Consider the following 22,988-nt stretch of genomic DNA (forward strand, 5'->3'; position numbering starts at 1 on the left):
CATGGTGGTAGTAGTATGAAGGAGAGGACATGGTGGTAGTAGTATGAAGGAGAGGACATGGTAGTAGTATGAAGGAGAGGACATGGTAGTAGTATGAAGGAGAGGACATGGTAGTAGTTTGAAGGGGAGAGGACATGGTAGTAGTATGAAGGGGAGAGGACATGGTAGTAGTATGAAGGGGAGAGGACATGGTGGTAGTATGAAGGAGAGGACATGGTAGTAGTATGAAGGAGAGGACATGGTAGTAGTTTGAAGGGGAGAGGACATGGTAGTAGTATGAAGGGGAGAGGACATGGTAGTAGTATGAAGGGGAGAGGACATGGTAGTAGTATGAAGGGGAGAGGACATGGTAGTAGTATGAAGGAGAGGACATGGTAGTAGTATGAAGGGGAGAGGACATGGTAGTAGTATGAAGGGGAGAGGACATGGTAGTAGTATGAAGGGGAGAGGACATGGTAGTAGTATGAAGGGGAGAGGACATGGTAGTAGTATGAAGGAGAGAGGACATGGTAGTAGTATGAAGGGGAGAGGACATGGTAGTAGTATGAAGGAGAGAGGACATGGTAGTAGTATGAAGGAGAGAGGAAGTGGTTATGACTATAATAGAAGTCATTATGTTATACCCATTCAATACACTTTGTTTGTTTGTTGTGTATAATGAGCATTGTCCCTAACAAGAGTTGTAGTTAAAAATGCTGAGAGAAACACGTAGTTCTTTGTTTTATTACATCTAAATAATGTTGCTCAGACTTTGTATGATGTTTAATGATGGGTACACAAACATGATGTTGAGATTCCTATTAGCACAGACTAATGTATCAATTAATATGAATATTTTACAGGCTAAAGAAATATGAATTGGACTTGTTAGTCCATTTAGATGTATAATTATTTCAGAGAGAGAGAGAAAGAAAGGAGAGAAAGAGATGATGAGAGGGAAATAAAATGAGCAAGAACAAGATGGAGATTTACAATAATTTCAGAGCGAGAGAGAGAGAGAGAGAGAGATTTATCTCCCAATATCATCATGGAATCCTACAGTACTTGAACTCTTATATTAAGTGCCTGCAAAACCCATGCTTATTGAGAAATTACTATGACAGTCCCTTCTGTTTTATCCACAGAGATGTACAGTACTCCACAGAGATACAGGTAGAGGACTGTGTAGTGAATCCATGGAACTGTCAGCTACATACAGTAGTTCGTGGCATCTTCAATTAGTCATTAAGATGTCCCGAAGGTATGCTTGCCCATTCATTACCCTCTCCATGCATGCACTCAACTAAACGTCTCGCCAAATAAAGCTTTATTGATTGTTTGAGTTTTCATAGTATGTGACGTAGAGCTTCATAAAATATTAACAGGTCATTTCTGGGTGACCATATCTAAGGACCAGAGTTTTTTGGTTATTGAACATGGTCAGTGAACATTAAAGGCTATAGTACACTGCTCAAAAAAATAAAGGGAACACTTAAACAACACAATGTAACTCCAAGTCAATCACACTTCTGTGAAATCAAACTGTCCACTTAGGAAGCAACACTGATTGACAATAAATTTCACATGCTGTTGTGCAAATGGAATAGACAAAAGGGGGAAATTATAGGCAATTAGGAAGACACCCCCAAAAACGGAATGGTTCTGCAGGTGGTGACAACACACCACTTCTCAGTTCCTATGCTTCCTGGCTGATGTTTTGGTCACTTTTGAATGCTGGCGGTGCTCTCACTCTAGTGGTAGCATGAGACGGAGTCTACAACCCACACAAGTGGCTCAGGTAGTGCAGTTCATCCAGGATGGCACATCAATGCAAACTGTGGCAAAAAGGTTTGCTGTGTCTGTCAGCGTAGTGTCCAGAGCATGCAGGCGCTACCAGGAGACAGGCCAGTACATCAGGAGACGTGGAGGAGGCCGTAGGAGGGCAACAACCCAGCAGCAGGACCGCTACCTCCGCCTTAGTGCAAGGAGGTGCACTGCCAGCGCCATGCAAAATGACCTCCAGCAGGCCACAAACAGTTCGCATTGATGTGCCATCCTGGATGAACTGCACTACCTGAGCCACTTGTGTGGGTTGTAGACTCCGTCTCATGCTACCACTAGAGTGAGAGCACCACCAGCATTCAAAAGTGACCAAAACATCAGCCAGGAAGCATAGGAACTGAGAAGTGGTCTGTGGTCACCACCTGCAGAACCACTCCTTTATTGGGGGTGTCTTGCTAATTGCCTATAATTTCCTCCTTTTGTCTATTCCATTTGCACAACAGAATTTGAAATTAATTGTCAATCAGTGTTGCTTCCTAAGTGGACAGTTTGATTTCATAGAAGTGTGATTGACTTGGAGTTACATTGTGTTGTTTAAGTGTTCCCTTTATTTTTTTGAGCAGTGTACATGCATTTCCACACTATGAGGTTGTAACAATTCTGTGAAATTGTGAAAATTATGATAATGCCCTTTTAGTGTAAGAGCTGTTTGAAAAGGCCGCCTGACATTTCAGCCTGTTTTGGTGGGATGGAGATTTGGCCTTCCATGGTGACATCACCATGCAGTGAATTAGTTAATAGACCAATAAGAAAGACAGTTCCAGACATCTCTGCCAATAACAACTAATTTGCAGTTTTCCCCTTCCCTCTCAGACCACCCCCAGACAGTTCTATCAAAATTCTTGCTTGAGAAATTGCCCTTTGCTCGGCTATGAAAAGCCAACTGACATTTACTCCTGAGGTACTGACCTGTTGCATCCTCTACAACCACTGTGATTATTATTTGACCATGCTGGTCATCTATGAATGTTTGAACATCTTTAAGAACAATCTTGCCTTAATGGCCATGTACTCTTATAATCGCCACCCGGCACAGCCAGAAGAGGACTGGCCACCCCTCAGAGCCTGGCTCCTCTCTAGGTTTCTTTCTAGGTTCCTGCCTTTTTAGGGAGTTTTTCCTAGCCACTGTGCTTCTACATCTGCATTGCTTGCTGTTTGGGGTTTTAGGCTGGGTTTCTGTATAGCACTTTGTGACATCTGCTGATGTAAAAAGGGCTTTATAGATACATTTGATTGATTAATTGAAATTTGATTGCTAAGAAGCTATTTTTGTTTATTTTTATTGAAAACAATCATAGTAAGGTAATTAATTATTACCCAGAAATTATTTGATATTGAGGTAAAAAATAATGGCTGCATTGAACTTTTAAAGGCAATTTTGCCTTCTGCTTGGAATATGTTACGCTTGAGGAATACTCTGTAAACTGGCTGTAAGTGTCAACAAGTCCCCCTCTTGTCGTAGTGAGATTTTTTATTCAACAAATAAATGATGAAGACATCTTTCTGCGGAGATGATGCTTTATAATGTTGTTGTGCTGGTGCTGAGTTTGTTGTGGGTTGGATGTGTAACGGTAGTCATATTCCTCCTCCTCGGACGAGGAGAGGCGAGACGGATCGGACCAATACGCGGAGTGGTTAGTGTTCATAATGATTTAATAACAAAACTGAACACTGAATTACAAAACAAATAAACGAAGTGCAGAAACCTAGACAGTACCGTGTGGTGAAAAACACAAACACGGAAACAAACACCCGCAAAACACACGTGAAACCCAGGCTGCCTAAGTATGATTCTCAATCAGGGACAACGATTGACAGCTGCCTCTGATTGAGAATCATACCAGGCCGAACACAAAAATCCCAACATAGAAAATCAACCATAGACAAACCCACCCAACTCACGCCCTGACCAACTAAAATAAATACAAGACAAAGGAAAACAGGTCAGGAACGTGACAGGATGCCTCTGGTTGAGGCAGTTCTCTCTCACAGGGACACTGACCATTACTAATCACTTCACCTTTGTTTTATTTTGTGTCGTGTCATTTTGTTTGTCTGTTAGCAGCTTGTGTTCACATCGAAGGATAATGATATTGAATGCAGCTGATTAGGACTCTAATTTGAGAACGTGGCGAGGAGCGATGTGCATACTCTTGGCCTAATGGAATGTGAGCGCTACACCCACCTGTGGAGTAGCCAGTCCCCCATAGTGCCTGGAATGACCTCATTACTATCTCAATCCACACAGGAGACCTCCCCACAGCCCAGTCCAACAGGAGACCAGGGGCCACTCTCACAAATAGAGTAAGTAATTATCCAGGATAACTGGAGGGGTTGGAGAATGTGATTTTTAATTTATTTAATGACACTTCTATAAGTTGATAAGGGATTCATTTCCATGGCAACTCGTCAAGGGTGATCATACCTCGCCTAAAGCAGGTGACCGCAAAAAAAATCTTAATAGCTTTGATTCAAAACTTTTGGAGATGTTGAGCTTTATCTGAGTTTCTGTATGTCCTCAGAGCCGATATTCAACCATTGTCTAAATAATACACGTCAGACAAGGTAGATAAAATAAGTCCACGCGGTATTGGAACATTGTTGGAACAAGAAAAATGCAAGTTGATCTATTCAGTAGTTTAACTTTATGTAATATATTCTTGAGGAGGAGAAATTTCGCAAAGCACAATGGTACCTTTGTAGACATATTTGGGAGAAGTTGTTCTTTGTCCATTGGTGTTTTGATGTCTGTAGCAAGATTGTATCAAACAAGCACATATGCTGTTCTCTAGATCTCTGTGGATGTAAAATCGAATCCTAGCAGATTGTATAACCTGACAAAGACAGAAACAATGTAACTGTTTCAAAGTATTCCCCCTACCACTTCTACAAATACAATAGAAGCAGATTAGGTAACACCAGCCACTAATAAGCACATACTAAATGACTTAAATGTAATGTAAATGTAATTTGAATGCTGAACCCAATAAAATAATTGTCTATGTCCAGAGGTCAAAATAATGTTGAATACTGTGTAAAAGGGGTATGTATACCTGCAAATAAGTAAATGCGGGGTCCTTTTGAAAGGGGGTCATATAAACATTTTTTTATAGGTAACATGCCACATATTCTGTCTGAAATGGGTATTAGTAGGTCTAACTAAATGAGTATTAGTAGGTCTAACTAAATGAGTATTAGTAGGTCTAACTAAATGGGTATTAGTGGGTCTAACTAAATGGGTATTAGTGGGTCTAACTAAATGGGTATTAGTGGGTCTAACTAAATGGGTGTTAGTAGGTCTAACTAAATGGGTATTAGTAGGTCTAACTAAATGGGTATCAGTAGCCCTAACTAAATGGGTATTAGTGGGTCTAACTAAATGGGTATTAGTAGGCCTAACTAAATGGGTATTAGTGGGTCTAACTAAATGGGTATTAGTAGGCCTAACTAAATGGGTATTAGTGGGTCTAACTAAATGGGTGTTAGTAGGTCTAACTAAATGGGTATTAGTAGGCCTAACTAAATGTGTATTAGTGGGTCTAACTAAATGGGTATTAGTAGGCCTAACTAAATGGGTATTAGTGGGTCTAACTAAATGGGTATTAGTAGGTCTAACTAAATGGGTATTAGTAGGCCTAACTAAATGGGTATTAGTGGGTCTAACTAAATGGGTATTAGTAGGCCTAACTAAATGGGTATTAGTGGGTCTAACTAAATGGGTATTAGTAGGCCTAACTAAATGGGTATTAGTGGGTCTAATTAAATGGGTATTAGTGGGTCTAACTAAATGGGTGTTAGTAGCCCTAACTAAATGGGTATTAGTGGGTCTAACTAAATGGGTATTAGTAGGCCTAACTAAATGGGTATTAGTGGGTCTAACTAAATGGGTATTAGTAGGCCTAACTAAATGGGTATTAGTGGGTCTAACTAAATGGGTGTTAGTAGGTCTAACTAAATGGGTATTAGTAGGCCTAACTAAATGTGTATTAGTGGGTCTAACTAAATGGGTATTAGTAGGCCTAACTAAATGGGTATTAGTGGGTCTAACTAAATGGGTATTAGTAGGTCTAACTAAATGGGTATTAGTAGGCCTAACTAAATGGGTATTAGTGGGTCTAACTAAATGGGTATTAGTAGGCCTAACTAAATGGGTATTAGTGGGTCTAACTAAATGGGTATTAGTGGGTCTAATTAAATGGGTATTAGTGGGTCTAATTAAATGGGTATTAGTGGGTCTAACTAAATGGGTGTTAGTAGGTCTAACTAAATGGGTATTAGTGGGTCTAACTAAATGGGTATTAGTAGGCCTAACTAAATGGGTATTAGTAGGCCTAACTAAATGGGTATTAGTAGGCCTAACTAAATGGGTATTAGTGGGTCTAACTAAATGGGTATTAGTAGGTCTAACTAAATGGGTATTAGTGGGTCTAACTAAATGGGTATTAGTGGGTCTAACTAAATGGGTGTTAGTAGGTCTAACTAAATGGGTATTAGTAGGTCTAACTAAATGGGTATTAGTAGGCCTAACTAAATGGGTATTAGTAGGCCTAACTAAATGGGTATTAGTGGGTCTAACTAAATGGGTGTTAGTAGGCCTAACTAAATGGGTATTAGTAGGCCTAACTAAATGGGTATTAGTAGGTCTAACTAAATGGGTATTAGTGGGTCTAACTAAATGGGTATTAGTAGGCCTAACTAAATGGGTATTAGTGGGTCTAACTAAATGGGTGTTAGTAGGTCTAACTAAATGGGTATTAGTAGGTCTAACTAAATGGGTATTAGTAGGCCTAACTAAATGGGTATTAGTGGGTCTAACTAAATGGGTATTAGTGGGTCTAACTAAATGGGTATTAGTAGGTCTAACTAAATGGGTATTAGTGGGTCTAACTAAATGGGTATTAGTGGGTCTAACTAAATGGGTATTAGTAGGTCTAACTAAATGGGTATTAGTGGGTCTAACTAAATGGGTATTAGTGGGTCTAACTAAATGGGTATTAGTAGGTCTAACTAAATGGGTATTAGTAGGTCTAACTAAATGGGTATTAGTAGGCCTAACTAAATGGGTATTAGTAGGTCTAACTAAATGGGTATTAGTAGGTCTAACTAAATGGGTATTAGTAGGTCTAACTAAATGGGTATTAGTAGGTCTAACTAAATGGGTATTAGTAGGCCTAACTAAATGGTTATTAGTAGGTCTAACTAAATGGTTATTAGTAGGTCTAACTAAATGGGTATTAGTAGGTCTAATTAAATGGGTATTAGTAGGTCTAACTAAATGGGTATTAGTAGGTATAATTAAATGGGTATTAGTAGGTATAATTAAATGGGTATTAGTAGGTCTAATTAAATGGGTATTAGTGGGTCTAACTAAATGGGTATTAGTGGGTCTAACTAAATGGGTATTAGTGGGTCTAACTAAATGTGTATTAGTAGGCCTAACTAAATGGGTATTAGTGGGTCTAACTAAATGGGTATTAGTAGGCCTAACTAAATGGGTATTAGCAGGTATAACTAAATGGGTATTAGTAGGACTAACTAAATGGGTATTAGCAGGTCTAACTAAATGGGTATTAGCAGGTCTAACTAAATGGGTATTAATAGGCCTAACTAAATGGTTATTAGTAGGTCTAACTAAATGGTTATTAGTAGGTCTAACTAAATGGGTATTAGTAGGTCTAATTAAATGGGTATTAGTAGGTCTAACTAAATGGGTATTAGTAGGTATAATTAAATTGTTATTAGTAGGCCTAACTAAATGGGTATTAGTGGGTCTAACTAAATGGGTATTAGTAGGCCTAACTAAATGGGTATTAGTAGGTCTAACTAAATGGGTATTAGTGGGTCTAACTAAATGGGTATTAGTAGGCCTAACTAAATGGGTATTAGTGGGTCTAACTAAATGGGTATTAGTGGGTTTAACTAAATGGGTATTAGTAGGTCTAACTAAATGGGTATTAGTGGGTCTAACCAAATGGGTATTAGTAGGTATAACTAAATGGGTATTAGTAGGACTAACTAAATGGGTATTAGCAGGTCTAACTAAATGGGTATTAGTAGGCCTAACTAAATGGGTATTAGTAGGCCTAACTAAATGGGTATTAGTAGGCCTAACTAAATGGGTATTAGTAGGTCTAACTAAATGGGTATTAGTGGGTCTAACTAAATGGGTATTAGTAGGCCTAACTAAATGGGTATTAGTAGGCCTAACTAAATGGGTATTAGTGGGTCTAACTAAATGGGTATTAGTGGGTCTAACTAAATGGGTATTAGTGGGTCAAACTAAATGGGTATTAGTGGGTCTAACTAAATGGGTATTAGTGGGTCTAACTAAATGGGTATTAGTAGGTATAACTAAATGGGTATTAGCAGGTCTAACTAAACGGTATTAGTAGGTCTAACTAAACGGGTATTAATAGGCCTAACTAAATGGTTATTAGTAGGTCTAACTAAATGGTTATTAGTAGGTCTAACTAAATGGGTATTAGTAGGTCTAACTAAATGGGTATTAGTAGGTCTAACTAAATGGGTATTAGTAGGTCTAACTAAATGGGTATTAGTAGGTCTAACTAAATGGGTATTAGTAGGTCTAACTAAATGGGTATTAGTAGGCCTAACTAAATGGGTATTAGTAGGCCTAACTAAATGGGTATTAGTAGGTCTAACTAAATGGGTATTCGTAGGTCTAACTAAATGGGTATTCGTAGGTCTAACTAAATGGGTATTCGTGGGTCTAACTAAATGGGTATTAGTGGGTCTAACTAAATGGGTATTAGTGGGTCTAACTAAATGGGTATTAGTGGGTCTAACTAAATGGGTATTAGTGGGTCTAACTAAATGGGTATTAGTGGGTCTAACTAAATGGGTATTAGTAGGTCTAACTAAATGGGTATTAGTAGGTCTAACTAAATGGGTATTAGTAGGTCTAACTAAATGGGTATTAGTAGGTCTAACTAAATGGGTATTAGTAGGTATAATTAAATGGGTATTAGTAGGCCTAATTAAATGGGTATTAGTAGGCCTAACTAAATGGGTATTAGTAGGTCTAACTAAATGGTATTAGTAGGTATAATTAAATGGGTATTACTAGGCCTAACTAAATGTCTATTAGTAGGTCTAACTAAATGTCTATTAGTAGGTCTAACTAAATGGGTATTAGTAGGTCTAACTAAATGGGTATTAGTAGGTCTAACTAAATGGGTGTTAGTAGGTATAACTAAATGGGTATTAGTAGGCCTAACTAAATGGGTATTAGTAGGTCTAACTAAATTGGTGTTAGTAGGTATAACTAAATGGGTATTAGTGGGTCTAACTAAATGGGTATTAGTGGGTCTAACTAAATGGGTATTAGTGGGTCTAACTAAATGGGTATTAGTGGGCCTAACTAAATGGGTATTAGTAGGTCTAACTAAATGGGTATTAGTAGGTCTAACTAAATGGGTATTAGTAGGCCTAACTAAATGGGTATTAGTAGGCCTAACTAAATGGGTCTTAGTAGGTCTAACTAAATGGGTCTTAGTTGGTCTAACTAAATGGGTCTTAGTAGGTCTAACTAAATGGGTCTTAGTAGGTCTAACTAAATGGGTATTAGTAGGTATAACTAAATGGGTATTAGTAGGTATAACTAAATGGGTGTTAGTAGGTATAACTAAATGGGTGTTAGTAGGTCTAACTAAATGGGTATTAGTAGGTCTAACTACATGGGTATTAGGGGTGCTAATACCTTCAGACTACACATTACTGATGCAATTGCACTCGAGGATACTAAGACTGCTGTTGGGGAGTGGGACTATTACGAAGTGGAGTCGGATGTGTATGTCTGCAAAAATGGATATATAATTTATTAACAAGCAACACACATCAATCCGGATATGTATGTCAAGCAGAAATAAGTTCAATGATCAGTGTCAATGTGTTTCAATACACTCTCAAATGATACACAGCTCTGATTAGACTATCAGATGCGACACTAACACAGCCTCTACTCACGCTGTGTCTAAGCTCCAAAACACAATGTTTCTGCTTGTCCTTTTACACATATCAGTGGGTAACTGGGACATTTGCAGTTCAAATTAGGTGTTAAACAATGGATGGGTTAATGAATTTACCTTCTAAAAGCAGAGAACCATTCACACAGACCCAATACCTGTATTTTATATTCCTGTCCTTTGAGATATCCTATATTGTTTTACCACTTTACTTACACAATAAGTACCTGTGATAATACGCTGGCATGTTTTCAGAGGGCCATTGGAAAACATCACAGACGTTACTGCTCTGAAGGAAATATTTCACAACCTGCTCCAGTAGTGTTATTTCCAATGAAAATGTAACTCTGAATCCATTTACAACACAAGAAAGCTCAGCATCTCGCTGTAGTTCATTAGCAAAGTGGATATTAACAAGCATACTGAATATTGCAACAGGAGCACTGAAAATCCATGAAGGGAAACAGACAGGGTGCTAAATAGTGCAACCGGGTGGAAATGATTTGTTAGATCTTAAATACCATAATATTTGAGAATTTTACCCCTCCTTTAAAAAGCAAAACATGCTAAGTACTATGATAAAGAAAGCAATGATCATATGGACTTTCCTCAGAGCAGTCCAGGGTTGCTTACTTTGAAGTTCATGAGCAGAACTCTGCATGGGAATTTGCAGATGTGCAGTACCAAACTGCAGTGGTAAATAAAAAGTTCAGAACATTCCCATACAATAGCCACACTGTTTGATGCATTCCCTTTGAAGAGTATTTTTAATAGGCCTAAGCATGGCCGTGTACAATATGTTAATACTTCATTTGTGTGTTGGAGTGTTATCTCTTGGGCCGCTGAGCTGAGGGGGCTGAGCTCTCAGGAGCAAGGTGCTGCCGCAGATAGGGGTCCGGCCGAGGTGACCTACATGAGCTCAGGGGCTGCAGAGGGGCCGGGAAGGGCCGGCGTCCTGTGAGGGTTGTCCTGCCGGATGGAGAATATTAAGTGGCTATGGGTCTGCAGGCATGTGTGCTCTCTCTGGCTCCTTGCTTGACAAGAATGATAGCTTTCATTTGAATGCTAAAGCTGCGGCTGTCCTCCCCAAGATGGATGAGGGGTCCCAGCTTCATCCCTCATACAATGGAGAGACCAAATTAAATGGTGGCCAAAAAGATAAAATAAAATTCATAACATACCATTTTTTTCTCTGTCCTTGAGTTGAAGGTTACTCTGAGTCTCCTGGTGAATGGGTAGAGTTAACTGCACTCTGCCAGATATGCAAAACAAGCTAACCTTATTGCTCTTTATATCATTAGTGGTTGTGTATACAGTGAATGCGGAGTCAATATTTTCACCGACTTTGCACTTTATATTCAATACAGTCATTTTTATATTCAGTGCAACTGCGATTTAAGCTTTTCATGCTGCACATTTGTTTTGAATTATACAAGAATTACATTAACCATAGGTAATATTCTGACAGTTTAAATTGGCTTTGAAAGTTCACACTTCAAATCAAATTGTCACATGCGCAGAATACAGTGAAATGCTTACTTACAAGCCCCTAACCAACAATGCAGTTTAAAAAATATGAATAAGAATAAGAAATAAAAGTAACAAGTAGTTAAAGAGCAGCAGTAAAATAACAATAGCGAGACTATATACAGGGGGTACCGGTACAGAGTCAATGTGCGGGGGCACCGGTTAGTCAAGGTAATTGAGGTAATATGTACATTTAGGCAGAGTAATTAAAGTGACTATGCATAGATAATAATAGAAAGTAGCAGCAGCGTAAAAGAGATGGGGGGTGCAATGCAAATAGTCATTTGATTAGATGTTCAGGAGACTTATGGCTTGGGGGTAGAAGCTGTTTAGAAGCCCCTTGGACTTAGACTTGGCGCTCCGGTACTACTTGCCATGCGGTAGCAGAGAGAACATCTCTGACAAGGCTGGCTAGAGTCTTCAACAATTTTGTGGGCCTTCCTCTGACACCGCCTGGAATAGAGGTCCTGGATGGCAGGAAGCTTGGCCCCAGTGATATACTGGGCCATACGCACTACCCTCTGTAGTGCCTTGCAGTCGGAGGCCGAGCGGTTGCCATACCAGGCAGTGATGCAACCCATCAGGATGCTCTCGATGGTGCAGATGTAGAACCTTTTGAGGATGTGTGGACCCATGCCAAATCTTTTCAGTCTCTCGAGGGGGAATAGATTTTGTCGTGCCCTCTTCATGACTGTCTTGGTGTGCTTGGACCATGCTAGTTTGTCGGTGATGTGGACACAAAGGAACTTGAAGCTCTCAACCTGCTCCACTACAGCCCCGTCCATGAGAATGGGGACGTGCTCGGTCCTCCTTTTCCTGTAGTCCACAATCATCTCCTTTGTCTTGATCACGTTGAGGGAGAGGTTGTTTTTCTGGCACCACACGGCCAGGTCTCTGACCTCCTCCCTATAGTCTGTCTTGTCGTTGTTGGCGATCAGGACTACCACTGTTGAGTCATCGGCAAACTTAATGATGGTGTTGGAGTCGTGCCTGGCCGTGCAGTCATGAGTGAACAGGGAGTACAGGAGGGGACTGAGCACGCAACCCTGAGGGGCCCCTGTGTTGAGGATCAGCGTGGCGGGTGTGGTGTTACCTACCCTTATCACCTGGGGGGCGGCCCGTCAGGAAGTCCAGGATCCAGTTCCCGAGGGAGGTGTTTAGTCCCAGGGTCCTTAACTTATTGATGAGCTGTGAGGGCACTATGGTGTTTAACGCTGTGCTGTAGTCAATAAATAGTATTCTCAAATAGGTGTTCCTTTTATCAAGGTGGGAAAGGGCAGTGTGGAATACAATAGAGATTGCATCATCTGTGGATCTGTTAGGGCGGTATGCAAATTGGAGTGGGTCTAGGGTTTCTGGGATAATGGTATTGATGTGAGCCATGACGAGCCTTTCAAAGCACTTCATGGCTACAGATGTGAGTGCTACGATCGGTAGTCATTTAGGCAGGTTACCTTCGTGTTCTTGGGCACAGGGACTATGGTGGTCTGCTTAAAAAAAATGATTTTACAGACTCGGACAGGGAGAGGTTGAAAATGTCAGTGAAGACACTTGCCAGTTGGTCAGCGCATGCTCGCAGTACACGTCCTGGTAATCCATCTGGCCCTGCGGCCTTGTGAATGTTGACCTGTTTGAAGGTCTCACTCACATCGGCTGTGGAGAGCGTGATCACACAGTCGTCTGGAACAGCCGGCGCTCTCATGCGTGTTTCAGTGTTATTTGCCTCAAAGCAAGAAGTAGAAGTAGTTTAGCTCATCTGGTAGGCTTGTGTCACTGGGTAGCTCTCGTCTGTGCTTCCCTTTGTAGTCTGTAAGGGTTTGCAAGCCCTGCCACATCCGACAAGTGTCGAAGCCGGTGTAGTACGATTCGATCTTAGTCCTGTATTGACACTTTGCCTGTTTGATGGTTCGTCGGAGGGCATAGCGGGATTTCTTATAAGCTTCCGGGTTAGAGTCCCGCTCCTTGAATGTGGCAGCTCTAGCCTTTAGCTCAGTGCGGATGTTGCCTGTAATCCATGGTTTCTGGTTGGGGTATGTACGTACGGTCACTGTGGGAACGACATTCTGAAATTATTATTTTTAACAAGTTGTTTCTTTTATGTTGGTTTAATGCTCTGGCAAAATAGATTATGCATTTTAACACAGAGAAGACATGCATTTTAGAACTTAAAGATATAATGAGTTTATCAGGCAGTTCAATCGCCTATATATTTCTATCACAAATACAGTTAAATCACCAATACAGTTAAATTACCAATACAGTTCAATCCCCTATACAGTTCAATTCACCTATACAGTTCAATTACCAATACAGTTCAATCACCAATACAGTTCTGTCACCTATACAGTTCTGTCACCTATACAGTTCTGTCACCTATACAGTTCTGTCACCAATACAGTTCTGTCACCAATACAGTTCTGTCACCAATACAGTTCTGTCACCAATACAGTTCTGTCACCTATACAGTTCTGTCACCAATACAGTTCTGTCACCTATACAGTTCAATCACCAATACAGTTCTGTCACCTACACTGCTCTGTCACCAATACAGCTCTGTCACCTATACAGTTCTGTCACCAATACAGTTCTGTCACCTATACAGTTAAGTCACCAATACAGTTCTGTCACCCATACAGTTCTGTCACCCATACAGTTCTGTCACCCATACAGTTCTGTCACCCATACAGTTCTGTCACCCATACAGTTCTGTCACCCATACAGTTCTGTCACCCATACAGTTCTGTCACCCATACAGTTCTGTCACCCATACAGTTCTGTCACCAACACAGTTCTGTCACCAACACAGTTCTGTCACCAACACAGTTCTGTCACCAATACAGTTCTGTCACCTATACAGTTCAATCACCAATACACCAAGACAAGAGTGTGTTATGCTCCCTCAAACTGTAGACATGATAGTTTGACGGCATGATATTTCACTAAAGATACTCCAGCTAACCCTATACCATGAGGTGCAGCCAGCTTGTAAATACTGAATCTTATATAATGTACATTTGTCAGGGTATGTTCTAAAGTACAGGATACATTTCACTGCTCTTAACTAAACTCCAGGATATCAAATAAATTCAGGGCGCTCACATGTTTTTAGAGCATATCTCTAGATGATTTTATGTAATTAATCCACAGAGTTTTTACATTATCAAAGTGGCCCATCATTATTCAGCCCACTGCTGTATTCCATACTCTGCTAACTGTCCTGCTAATACAAGTCTCTTGAGATCTAAAGTGGTTCTAATTTACACATCTTCTACTGTTCTCAGACAGAGAATTGTGTGTGTGTGTGTGTGTGTGTGTGTGTGTGTGTGTGTGTGTGTGTGTGTGTGTGTACTCAAATCTTTAAAAGATTAAAGATGACAATCTTGTTTTAAAATGATCAAACTCATTGCTAGGGCTCCCACAGGCTAAGTGATTACAGTATATCATATAATGACATTTGTAAATTATGTTTGTGGAAGAGTTTTGCTGGGACTGAAACAGCTCTATTCTATTTGCATGGATTACTGATCTTGTCAACATTAGTCATTAAGAGAAGCTGTGTAATCTTCAATATGTTTATTTTCTCCCCCCTGTCTGTCCTCTCAATGTGTGCTTGTTCTTTTGCAGCTCTCCTCACAACCAGACCCCCAAAGGTCCTGTTCCCCACTGAGAGACAGACCAGTGTTATAGATGTCCAACCGGGTAAGTCTTCCCCATGGGGCCAGTGCTAACTCTCTCCTCTCCATAGAGCAGACAAGTGTAATTATAGACTGCAACAGTCAGGGGCTCCTTGCTGCTTTCTCTCCAACCGGGCTGGCCCGTTCTTCAAAACACATTTTACTGCACTGCCTTTTGGCTGGGGATACAGGACCATGGCTATGTCAATATAGTTTTGGAGCTCTGTTTGTTGGAATGTCCTCTACTGAAAAGCAGCCGAGTGATCACCACCACTGCATTCCAATGCCTCAGTCAACCCCATTAAAAGGAGGTGTTGCAATCAGCCAAATATGCCTTTGGGGGAATTTGCTATGCATAAATCTGGGGGCTAATAGAAAGTGTAATACATAAGGCAGGCAGAGAGAACAGAACACAGCAGCAACACTGGCATGCAGGATTCCCCTGACCCTCTGTCCATATTTAATGATGTACTTGTTCGAACCTGGGGGAGGTGCCCGGCCGTCACCAACCTCCCATTCGCCAAACTCTCAGCTCATTCTCCTTACACAATGTACTGTAGCCGTTTTAATAGGGGGGCCAAATCCACTGGGATCAGAGAAAACAACACAATTATTTGAAATCTGTGTACATTACACTCAATTTTAAACATTTTACCAGAACATTACCACCACATATTCATACTACAGTGTGCTTTCAACACTAGCCATGCAAAAAGCCCTGCCTGCGAAATATACAAACACTATTCAAATCTTACTCTGGAGCTCAGTGCCAGTTGACAATAACAAAACAAGTGTGAGGAAGGCATATTTAAGCTGTCGAGTCAGGGTAAATTGTAGGCCATTATTTCACATGCATCAACACAGAGACTGGGAGGAGACAGATGAAGAGCCAAGGAGATTCTTCTTCCTCTTCTTCTACTTCACCTTTTGGTATTTAAATAATACACTTCACTTATCAGCTGGCTCCGAGATGACTGTTGGACTAGCGCTCTATTGCCTCGTGCAGTGTTCACATGTCATTTTACTGTGTTTAATTTGGGCTTTTGTTAGCCTAACTTTACAGATACGGTAATTGTCTACTTTAAGCCAAGGTTGTGTTTAGTGGGTGATTGGCACTTGGAACACCAATTACCCCCAGTGTTCACTGTTCAGTGGTCTTGCTAGAGGCTGTTATGTTGTTTCTTAAATTATGTGTATTTTTCCCCAGTATAAAAAGACCTGTTAACTAAGCATGCATAGGAGCTTTCTGGATACTACACAAACTGGACCTTATGCCTTGCTTTACAACCCAGCCAGGACATTAAATCACAGTTCTTCCTATTGAACACAGTGACTTTTTCATGTGTCTGAAGGCTCTGTAGGGAACAATAAATATCCTTACTGCGTTACCATTCTCAATCGTTACCTTTCTCTGCGTGGTTATAATATTTCTGATAGGATGAAGAGTCGAGCAGCCCCAACCCAATTAACCTTAATAGAGTTAGCAGTCTGTATAACACAGCATAAATCTCTCTCATCCAGCAAGCCCCCTGCTCCCTACAATGGATTTCATACCTTCTGTCACAGACATTCCATCCGTGCGCATCAGGATTTACTGAGTGTCTGGGCATCTGGAGATAGAGCCTCTGTTAACTTAGATTATAATGATGCTACTTGCTCCTACAATATTGTCAACTTCTCTTGATTTATGTTGTTAATATTTTCACATTCTGCAATGGGTACAAGGATTTTGTATTGAGTTTTACTAAAGGCTATTTTATGTTAAGCAATTTGTGTGAATGAAGACGAGAGAGGGAACAGGGAATGGGCTGCTTGAAGGAGATGAAGTATTGGTCTGAAGGATCCCTTCTCCCTCTGGGGCGCTGGTCATTTACACTGAGCTGGGCACGCTAATAACAAAATGATATGTACAGATTTGTTACCACCAACATTCAGCCATGACTATACCCAGTCTGTTAATGTAATTGTGACATTCTCAGCAAGCATGCTTATTTATGTTTCAAGAGACCTAACAGTTTGAATGAAGTCCTTTTTCACACGTGCGCAGTATCATATCCAATCCCCATCTAATCAAATAAAAAATTAGGTTTTAACTGCTTCTCTTCAACTGGGAAAAACAGCAATGCCCCCTTAAAAAGGAAAGGGCTCTCTGACAAGAACCTGTAGCCCCACAAAATTGGTAATTAATTGTTGTGCGGCGGGCGCTGTGGTGAGTTCTGGCGGCTGGACCATTAGGCCACAGCTGTCAGTGTTTATTAGCTGAGGAGACGCTAAGTGCAGGGAAGATTTAATAGCTCCATAGAAATCAGCTCCCCCGTATCCTTTACACGAGAAGGACCTATTATTATCCCCATGGCGCCTGATTAGCCGCCGGAGCATCTGAGAGGAGTGACACAATAAAGGACTGCGGAGAGGAGAGAGATGCTGTGCATCTGTGGATATGCCTACTCTCCATGGACAGCCTCACGCTGTGGATGGACCCTTCAGCAGAGGAGGACGAGAGGAGAGGCCATATTAAGACACAACTTCTGAGATTACACTCAGGCTTCTGACTGGATGGATCCACTGTGGGAGGGGAGGGGTGGGGAGGGAGAGAGGGGGGAGTGTTAGCACGATATTCCAGGAAAGCACATTATTCATCAGAAAAGGGAATATTGTTTTTGCGTTAATGTCATATCATGAGGAAAATCCTTATATAGGTTGTCTTGACGTCCGGTGTGCAATAACCCAAAATGGCAGATCATAAATAGCGATGTTGATTGAACTCCACATTCCTTCTTATTCACCTTGATCTAATCACAGGGTCGATGACAAACGGACAGTGTCATCCTCACGTTGGCCATTCCAGTTATGTGATGCCTTCAGTTCTCCCACAGAGCACCGAGCATGGCTCCAGCATCTCCTGCTTCTGCTTGGCACTTCAGTTTCATCACATTTGTCTCTGTAATGCAGTGTCTGGGTATTTATGCTTGATATAAATACCCCAAGAGTGACCCCGTTGAGTGCAGAGAGAGCTGAGACTCAGAATGAGTAATGGCAGAGCGATGGTGCTCTGAGAAGGAACACCTCTCTCTCACTATCAATTGTCATCAGAGTTGGTTGCAAGACCCATACATATGTTAATGAGCTGTTTTTGCTTCTGAATTGAAGGGAGGGGGAGAGAATGAGAGGACAGGGACAGAATCCCCCTGTGTGTATCTGAGTACTACAGAATCAAGACATAATACTTATCATTGATAAACCACAGGGTATTATGGCAGTAAAATTAGCTTTGCCTTCAGATCATTGTTTTGGGTGTGTTTGCAGTGTGTTTATTCCCATGTTAGCCTCTAGCAGTGGCTCATTCCTCTGCTTGGAGCTAGAGTATAACCAGAACCCTATATTTAGAAACATAAATTCCTTTGACATAACTCTCACAATAAAAGGCTCTGTATAAAGCCATAGCTTGGTTGATTTGAGTGGGCTTTCTGAATCTGAGGCCCAGCATATTGCTGATTCCATATCGATTTGTTAATTTGATGATGTACTTTTAATGCCAGTTTAACTTTGAAGTTGCCATATATGGTATATTTTCATTTGTTTCAAACAATGTGTGTAGGCCACAGTAGTATATCAAATGTATGAGGATTTATGAGTAGAAAAAAGATGATCAAGCCAAGGAAGTACAAAGACAGTGATCATCATGCATGTTTCATTCCAAAACCCACATCTACAGTTGCATTTTAATGTCATTCTGTTTCCCAGAATATACTTGCCAATTAAAGCTGTCACTTTTTTTGTGACTGTTTCAGAAAGGTCTGCTGATTTTCTGTCTACAATAGCAAGGCACACAGCAAATTTGCAAGTGTTAAAATCTCGGTTTAAAGGTAAAAGTGTTGAGTGTTATATCTCAGTGTTGATTCTAGTGGGGTTAACACCAGTGGGATTGAAATTGACTCCACGTGCACTGAATAAATGAAGTGTTATTTAAATTACAGTGGAATCAACACTGTGTGGTGTTGTTGTTACTCGACTGTGTTAGTTCATTTACGTTAACTCTCTGAGTGAAAAAGACGTGAGAGGGGTCTCATTGTCATTCTTCCCAGAAGGCTTTGTTGCAGGTAGATTTTTAGAATAGTTTTAATATATGCATGTTTCTGCATGCACAGATGCATTCATCCAGTTTAGATGATTTAGGTAGGCTTGGTTATCAAGACCTCCATCAGTCATTCGGAATGCAGGTTGTGGGTGATAAACTATTGTAGTTGTTGGATATCCGACAGGAATTACTAATCACTTCATAAAGCAGCATATTGTGACTTGGAGGTCTGCTGTGGACCATGAGACAACATTTCCAGACCACAAAATGGAGGATAAATAGGCCATAAGTAAAGGCCTTGTGAAATGTACAATATATGGCCATTAAGGATTTACTTTGAATTCAAACACATTCACTTAGGCATTCACTTGGTAAAGGCTTTAGGACTAGAAGTTATTAAATGCAACAACCATGTCTCTGTCACAAACAAACACAGCCATATCTGTGACATTCACTTGAAAGGCATGCTTGTAACATCATCAGCTTTAATAAAGTGTAATTTAAGTTGGCATTTGCAACACCCATGGTGTTACGGATCCAAAACTCCAACACAGGGGTGTTACTTTGAAAAGTGTTAGTTTAACGATATTTCGGGGGGTCACATGTAATTTCTAAGAAAGTGTTACATTTTACACTGTGAGTGTTAAAATTCTGATCTCAAATTTGCTGTGCAGCAAGGCATGGACAATAGCCAACAGGATATCACAGTATCATTCTAATTGCAGGGGGAATATTTAAATTGTTTAGCTGTCTTGGTCTTTCTATAATTAAAGATTGCGAAGCTGGTGTATGGAGCCCCAAGGAGGTCCCATTCCTCATGACTTCTCTCTAGTCAGTCAAAGATAAACTCTACATGACAGTTTGCTAAAATGAAAGCACGTCATCAGAGTGTGACGTATGTTTGTTGTTGTTGAATGCTGTCGAACGCTGAAACCTAAATTTAAGACCTCGGTTTTAAAGCTGTTTTTATATACTTTTATTTTATTTTGAATCGTGCGGCTCAGTTGGTCAAAATTTCTGTGAGCGCTGCCATCTGTCCTGGGATCCTGCCAGATTCCGTATAGGGAGAGAGACGCGAAAGCCCAGCTAGCCTAGTTGGCTCGGCGGTCTCAAATGGAGTCCGTTATTGAATGTTTCCAGCATTGCAGGAGCTGTGTTTACTTTGCTTTGTTCATGGACAATGTGGACCGCGCTGACTTTCAATGTAGCAACTGCTTGCTTGCGGAGGAGGACTACAGGAGCGAAAAAGCTACTCTTAGCAAGCAAGTAGCAAACCTACATAAGCTACTGGGGAACCCACACCCACCTACTTTTTCTTTCACTTCCACCCCAGTAACCGTACGCCGCTCTGGTCTGGTGGACCGCAGCCGTGTCGGCTCTCCACAGCCGACTGGCTGGTGCTAGGCAGGGATCCATCCCCGAAGGGGTCTCACCCTTCCCTAGAGAACGAAGCTGATCTCGACCCAACCAACCAGCCAAGGAGGTACGTCACTCGCCGTGGAAGTTGAAGAAGGCATCCTCTGGCAACGGGGGTCTCCATGGAAATGTTGAGCCTGGAACTGACACAGACCAGAAACAGCTTTGCCGCTCTGGATCCAGAGGTTCTGGCGCCTTCGTCCTTGGTGGCTTCCCATTCAAGATCAGATCCGGAGGTACCTGCGTCTTCGTCCTCGTCTCTGTCTCCCTCTCCGGTGGCTTTTACCTCGAGTTCAGATCCTCGGAGCTCACTAGACCGTGAGGCTGCTTGAGAGACCGGCCCATTCAACATCATCAGCTGTCATCATAGGCAGCTCTATGGTGAGAAACATATCGGTCCCCAAGGCCAAAACCCTGTGTTACCCAGATTCAGCAGACTGTTGGCATTACACATCTGGCTAAAAGACTACTGTAGCTCTGCTGGAGTCACTTTTATTGATAACTTTGACACCTTCTGGAAATTGAAGATACTCTACAGGAATGACGGAGTCCATCCAAATCATCTTGGCTTCTGGACTCTGTCCACGCATTTCAAGGCAGTGTTGAAACAATGACTGGTAAATGATCCAAGACCAGCTCAGTTAATCCCTACCATTGTGACAATGAGTTGTCATAATGCTGCATCAATGTACATGATCTTAGGGGGATTGGCAAACACAATGTAAGTAATTTAATTTATGTACCCCTAATTGCACCGAATATATCTGTTTATCCTACAGCTATTGTAAGCAGTAATCATGAGCCTATAAACCAGAGTTAGTACTGAGGTGGTGTGCAGTAGTAGGAAGACCACTTCATGCAGCTCACCCTGCACTATCAGCTCCAATGTAAATAACATGAGTAAGTCTACCTCTGATAAGCTTCCCAGCAAAGCATTAAAAACAATCAAGCAACCCAGAAAAGTGCTAAAAATAGCCCATATTAACATACTGTTGAAGTCAGAAGTTTACATACACCTTAGCCAAATAAATTTAAACTCAGTTTTTCACAATTCCTGACATTTAATCCAAGTAAGAATTCACTATCTTATGTCAGTTAGGATCACCACTTTATTTTAAGAATGTGAAATGTCAGAATAATAGTAGAGAGAATGATTTATTTCAGCTTTTATTTCTTTCATCACATTCCTAGTGGGTCAGAAGTTTACGTACACTCAATTAGTATTTGGTAGCATTGCCTTTAAATTCTTTAACTTGGGTCAAACGTTTCGGGTAGCCTTCCACAAGCTTCCCACAATAAGTTGGGTGATTTTTGGCCCATTCCTCCTGACAGAGCTGGTGAGTCAGGTTTGTAGGCCTCCTTGCTCGAACACGCTTTTTCAGTTCTGCCCACACATTTTCTATGGGATTGAAATCAGGGCTTTTTGATGGCCACTCCAATACCTTCACTTTGTTGTCCTTAAGCCATTTTGCCACAACTTTGGAAGTATGCTTGGGGTCATTGTCCATTTCGAAGACCCAATTGCGACCGAGCTTTAACTTCCTGACTGATGTCTTGAGATGTTGCTTCAATATATCCACATAATTTTTCTGACTCATGATGCCATCTATTTTGTGAAGTGTACCAGTCCATCCTGCAGCAAAGCACCCCCACAACATGATGCTGCCACCCCCGTGCTTCACGGTTGGGATGATGTTCTTCGGCTTGCAAGCCTCTCCCTTCTTCCTCCAAACATAACGATGGTCATTATGGCCAAACAGTTCTATTCTTGTTTCATCAGACCAGAGGACATTTCTCAAAAAAAGTATGATCTTTGTCCCCATGTGCAGTTGCAAACCGCAGTCTGGCTCTTTTATGGCAGTTTTGGAGCAGTGGCTTCTTCCTTGCTGAGCGGCCTTTCAGGTTATGTCGATATAGAACTCGTTTTACTGTGGATATAGATACTTTTGTACTTGTTTCTTCCAGCATCTTCACAAGGTCCTTTGCTGCTGTTCTGTGATTGATTTGCACTTTTCACATCAAAGTATGTTCATCTCTAGGAGACATAACGCATCTCCTTCCTTAGCGGTATGACGGCTGCGTGGTCCCATGATGTTTATACTTGCGTACTATTGTTTGTACAGATGAACGTTGTACCTTCAGGCGTTTGTAACTCGCTCCCAAGGATGAACCCGTCTTGTGGAGGTCTACAATTGTTTTTCTGAGGTCTTGGCTTATTTCTTTTGATTTTACCATGATGTCAAAGAGGCACTGAGATTTGATGGGAGGCCTTGAAATACTTCCACAGGTACACCTCCAATTGACTCAAATTATATCAATATCAAAAATATCAAAAATGATATCAATTAGCCAACACTCCTACTCAGTAAACTGGATGCAGTCTATCACAGTGCCATCCGTTTTGTCACCAAAGCCCCTTATACCAACACTGTGACCTGTATATCTAGTTGGCTGGCCCTCGTTACATATTCGTTGCCAGACCCACTG

General features: G+C 41.1%; 1 protein-coding gene across 1 annotated transcript in view; it reads left to right on the plus strand.

Moving 5' to 3' along the window:
• LOC129827616 (X-linked interleukin-1 receptor accessory protein-like 2) overlaps positions 1 to 22,988 on the plus strand; it is a 471,721-nt gene that overhangs the window by 373,945 nt on the left and 74,788 nt on the right. Inside the window, exon 6 of the mRNA XM_055888620.1 lies at positions 14,958 to 15,032. Coding sequence (XP_055744595.1) covers positions 14,958 to 15,032 — 75 coding nt within the window. The remainder of the gene's footprint in view (positions 1 to 14,957; positions 15,033 to 22,988) is intronic.

Source organism: Salvelinus fontinalis, chromosome 29 (assembly GCF_029448725.1).
Source record: "Salvelinus fontinalis isolate EN_2023a chromosome 29, ASM2944872v1, whole genome shotgun sequence".
In the NCBI taxonomy this organism is placed as follows: domain Eukaryota; kingdom Metazoa; phylum Chordata; class Actinopteri; order Salmoniformes; family Salmonidae; genus Salvelinus; species Salvelinus fontinalis.